We start from the raw sequence: 5,147 nt of genomic DNA, 5'->3' as shown, positions 1-5,147 counted from the left end.
CAAGCTACTGACAGATTGAACTTATAATGGGCAAAAATTTTGCCCAACCTCCTGCATGATTGATTTGCTTAAATTGGTACCTCACATTTGGTCTTCTTCCCTGTTCATTGCCACAACTCTTATAATTCTTGCTTATTAGCCACTTTAATGCTAAAACATTTATTGATTGGTAATGCCAGCATACATCATATCTGTGATTTTGAACAATGTATTTTCTTTTCTTAGAATTCCTTTCTTCATATATTTTGCCTGGTTAATATCTACTGAAGATTATTCCCATGGATAGCTAGTTTTATCCTTCTTGATTTTAAAAGGTATGTAAATTCAACAATTCTTATTTAATTTAGGGCTCCTCTCCTTCTCAGTGTAAGACCCTTGAACAAAGGTCAGCTCCTTCTCTGATACATTCTTCCCCACACATCCAGGGGACATTTGGCAATGCCTGAGACATTTTTTATTGTTGCTTCTGATATCCAATGGGTAGGAAAGAGGGATGCTGCTAAAACATCAGCATCATAGAGACTATCCTTACAACAGCAACAACAAAATTATTTGCCCTAAAATGTAGTTAGGCCATTATAGAGAAACCTGCCCTAGAAGATTATCAGTTAGAGTCATGGAATTTGGAAATAGAAAACTGGGGAGAATAAAGGTAAATTAATTTTGCAGTATGACCCATGGTCTTTTAGACTGAAGATATGTTTTTTTAAATGTATTTGTTATTTTGTTTAGTTACTGCATTCTTCTACTTTCATTCTCCTTCATCTGATCGCTCTGAACACACAGTGTAAGAGCCAGCTTGTATCATCCCTTTCTCTTATTTCCAGGTCAACTGTCAGTCATGTGGCAATGTAAAATTTCCCCAATTAACATAATGATAAGACCAAAATTGTAATTTTTAGATGAATCACAGATTATTTTTGGTTACTGTATGTTCATATGCTATAGGATATATGATTATATATCAGATAGGCCGCATGTAATGTACATGTTCTATACTGTTTCTATTGTATTTATGTACCTTGTGGAATAAGGAAGTGATACAGGAACAGTTTCTGAACAGGTACATACCACGTAAAACATTTAGAGTATTTTACATAGCCCAGACTGATTCAGTTATACTATGTTGAACATTTCCTAATATTTTTAATTTAATTATAATTACAAAACCTCAAAGGATATAAATTTGTTATTTTGTTCTTGCTGAGTAAATATGCCATAGAATTCAGATCCAAAGAAAATTGCCTATAATTATTCTTTCTTAGTTCATTAATATTGTAGGATAATATGCTAACATTATAAGGCAAAGAAAGTATATCTAAAACCTTCAAAGATGTTAGAAGAGTAAGTGATGATTAATGCATTTTTAATAAACAGTAGATGATTCTTTTTGAATTCTAGGTATTTACTACAATTTAGTTACTTCTTAAATATAGATTGTATTAATTTGTCTTCATTCCTCAAATGCTTTAAACAATACTAAGACTATAAAAGATATTTAATAAATATATCTGAATAAAAACATTAGGAGATAAACATTTAATTTGTGTATGATAACATTATCTTGTGATGGAAGGAAGACCTGGTTGAACATGATTTTGTATTTGTTAAAAAGAAGAGTTTCTCAATGACAAGACTCAGGAAAGTTTTGATCATAGTTTGATAAGTTTAAAGAAAAGGAAGCAGCAAATGCTACTCCAGTTGCCCTGATGTGGGTTATAGTTGCCAATTTATTTCTGAGATTCATTTTTAGTTGATCAGGGAAGTGGATGAAGCAACAACAAACACCCCTGTGAAATGATGGAGAAGGCATGGTTTTCATCCTCTTGATTCAGTAGTAAGGGAACAGAAAATAATCATCTAGTAAATTTAATTTTGCTCATTTAATATGATCATGGTATACAGAAACATGGATCCTGATGGCTCATTTTTCCATGACTTTGGCAAAGGAAATAGAAAAAAAATAGAGAGGAGTTTTGGGGGTGAAATGGTTAAAAGACCATACTCCTAATCTAACTCCAGTATATTTTTCTAAAATAAATTATTTTCTCCTCATTTTCCAATGAAACCTCACTATCTCTTAAGTAACTATTTTAAATATTACTTCAATGGCTTCAGAAAATGATTTTCACAATTCTACAAGAAAATAAATGCATTGTGTAAATGATTTAAGATTTTTGTATTCTGAGGGAAAATTATTTCTTGAAGGAGAAATAAATACAGATTGCAAATAGGCAGGAAAATGACTTTGAGCTTTGGAAGATGTAAGGCAAAGCTCCTTTGTGCTGAAGCAAATTCCTTGGTAACCAAGACGGATGTCTGCAGTGTCATGGGGGTGGGGGTGACCAGTGAAGGCAGAGACAGAACAGGATGGAGAGAGTCATATGGAAAACACTGTGGAGAAGAAAAATTTCACCTCTATGGAAATTGTAGTTTGGTTGGATGGCAGATCTACAAGGCTGTAAAGAAAAGAAAATACTTTTTATAAGTCATTTCATGTTATTTCAAAAGGTTAAAGAGAAATAACTGTTCATTCTTAGAAAAGTGAAATGATTGCTGAGAGAGAGCAAGAGAAGCAGAGAACATGGGTTGGCACTGATGTTAAATACAAGTGATGTGCGCATAGCCAGTCATGGAAGGTGAGAAGTTCTGAGAGAACGTGTCCATGAACTAAAGTATAATGGATTCATTTTCTCAGAGGACAAATAGAGAAAATTGTCAAATAAATGCTTGGATTTGGGAAAATTGGAACTTTGAGAAATGAGTTTGATTGTATTCCAAGGGAATTCATGACAAAATAAAGTATAAATAGACTAACCTAAGAAATCCAGCTAAAGAGCAGCAAAACTGAAAAATGTTCCTGGAAAGCTTGTCTTCTGAGTTTCAGAAAACTGCTCTGTCACCTCTGAATTCTTTATATAAGGTGTAGGTAGAACCTAGATTTCGAAATATCTTTATAATTAAATAATTTTTGTCTCTTTTCCAAGTTACAAGTCACAAACATACCCGATTAGTAGCAAACGCAGATAAAGGGAATCCTCTTGGTTCAGTAGTAAGGGAACAGAAAGTAATCATCTAGTAAATTTAATTTTGCTCATTTAATATGATCATGGTATACAGAAACATGGATCCTGATGGCTCATTTTTCAATGACTTTGGCAAAGGAAATAGAAAGAAAAATAGAGAGGAGTTTTGGGAGTGAAAGGGTTAAAAGAGCATACTGCTAATCTAACTCCAGTATATTTTTCTAAAATAAATTATTTTCTCCTCATTTTCAATTCATCCAGTCTTGAGATGGATTAGAAGATGAAACAGCAGCAGCACCACGTGGCTCTTCTGACCAAGAAGTCACCATGCTCACATTCAATGGCTCCTTCTTCATGCCTTCTGTTTTTACACTAGTTGGGATTCCTGGCCTGGAGTCAGTGCAGTGCTGGATTGGGATTCCATTCTGCACCATGTACGTCATTGCTGTGATTGGGAATTCCCTCATTTTGGTTATCATCAAAAAAGAAAACAGCCTCCACATACCCATGTACATATTTTTGGCCATGTTGGCAGCCACAGACATGGCACTTAGCACCTGTATTCTTCCCAAAATGTTAGGCATCTTCTGGTTTCATTGGCCAGAGATTTCTTTTGATGCCTGCCTCCTGCAAATGGGTCTTGTTCACTCATTCCAGGGAACTGAATCAGGCGTCCTGCTGGCAATGGCCCTGGATCGCTATGTGGCCATCTGTAACCCCTTGAGACATGCTACTGTCTTCTCCCAGAAACTCTTGACTCATCTTGGAGTGGGAGTAACAATGAGGTCTGCCATTCTTTCATTACCATCCCTGCTGCTTATCAAATGCCGACTGAAACTCTACCAAACTACAGTTATTTCCCACTCTTATTGCGAGCACATGGCTGTTGTGAAACTGGCTGCTGAAGACATCAGAGTCAACAAGATATATGGCCTATTTGTTGCCTTTGCCATCCTAGGATTTGACATAATCTTTATTACCATGTCCTATGTTCGAATCTTTGTCACTGTCTTCCAGTTGCCCCAGAAGGAGGCCCGAGTCAAGGCCTTCAATACCTGCGTAGCTCACATCTGTGTCTTCCTACCATTCTACCTCCTGGCCTTCTTCTCTTTCTTTACACACAGGTTTGGTTCTCACATACCACCCTATGTTCATATCCTCTTGTCAAATCTTTACCTGTTAGTCCCACCTTTTCTCAACCCTATTGTCTATGGAGTTAAGACCAAAGAAATCCGCAGACATGTCTGGAAAATGTTTGTCTCCTCCCCAAATTCTTGATTGTTAACTACTCCCTGCATAGAAGTTTTTGGTTGGTTATAAGTAACAACTTCACTGAGGTAAAAAATTATATCTTCCTCAAATAGTTACATCTAAAAATAAAGGTTTATATCTCAGATGCTCATAATTTAAGGAGGTATTCAATTGATTGGCTAAAACATAAGAAACAAAATTTCTCTTGTGTTGAGATTTCAATTTAGTTATGTCATTCTTCTATGTATACCCTGTCCATTTAAACTCAATGCTTCCTCTCTAGTTCCTTAGACTTATACATAAAATAAGATTTCAGAGAAAAGTGCTTGATTCTAAATATTATGTTCTATTTTATTTATTTATTTATGATTATTATGTTTATTTATAATTTATTATGTTTATTTATAATTATTATATTTATTTATTTATAATTATTATATTCTATTTCCTGCTGTTTGCTTTTTAAAACATTTTATAAATTTCTTCTTTTTAGTTATACATGACAGTAGAGTATATTTTGACATATTTATAGAAACATGGAGTACATGTTATCTAATTAGGATCCCAGTCTTGTGGTTTAAATGATGTGGAGATTCACTGTGGTGTATTCATATATATATAGGATAGTTATGTTAGATTCATTCCACTGTATTTCCTATTTTTTGAATCTACATTTTAACAAATTTGGAATCAATTATATTTATGGCATCACAATTCACAGAAGCCAAGCTTTGGAGCCACTCCAGGTACCCATCAACAGATAACTGGATAAAGACAATGTGGTATGCATACATAATGGGTTTTATTCAGCCATAAAAAATGAAATTACATCATTTACCAGCGTAAATGGAAGGAACTGGACATCATTAT

General features: G+C 34.4%; 1 protein-coding gene across 1 annotated transcript; it reads left to right on the top strand.

The window, feature by feature from the left end:
• The first annotated feature begins 3,353 nt into the window (after positions 1 to 3,353).
• Positions 3,354 to 4,304, top strand: LOC114098577 (olfactory receptor 52A5-like). The gene has a single exon (XM_027942820.2). It carries the CDS (start codon positions 3,354 to 3,356, stop codon positions 4,302 to 4,304), a length of 951 nt encoding a protein of 316 aa, XP_027798621.1.
• The last annotated feature ends 843 nt before the right edge of the window (positions 4,305 to 5,147 follow it).

This window comes from Marmota flaviventris, chromosome 9 (genome assembly GCF_047511675.1).
Source record: "Marmota flaviventris isolate mMarFla1 chromosome 9, mMarFla1.hap1, whole genome shotgun sequence".
Lineage (NCBI taxonomy): Eukaryota > Metazoa > Chordata > Mammalia > Rodentia > Sciuridae > Marmota > Marmota flaviventris.
The sequence above is the reverse complement of the archived record's forward strand: the minus strand, read 5'-3'. Positions and strand labels throughout refer to the sequence as shown.

Excerpts from the sequence above, each read along its gene's own strand:
- LOC114098577 (XM_027942820.2), top strand. The coding sequence starts at position 3,354 with ATGCTCACATTCAATGGCTCCTTCTTCATGCCTTCTGTTTTTACACTA.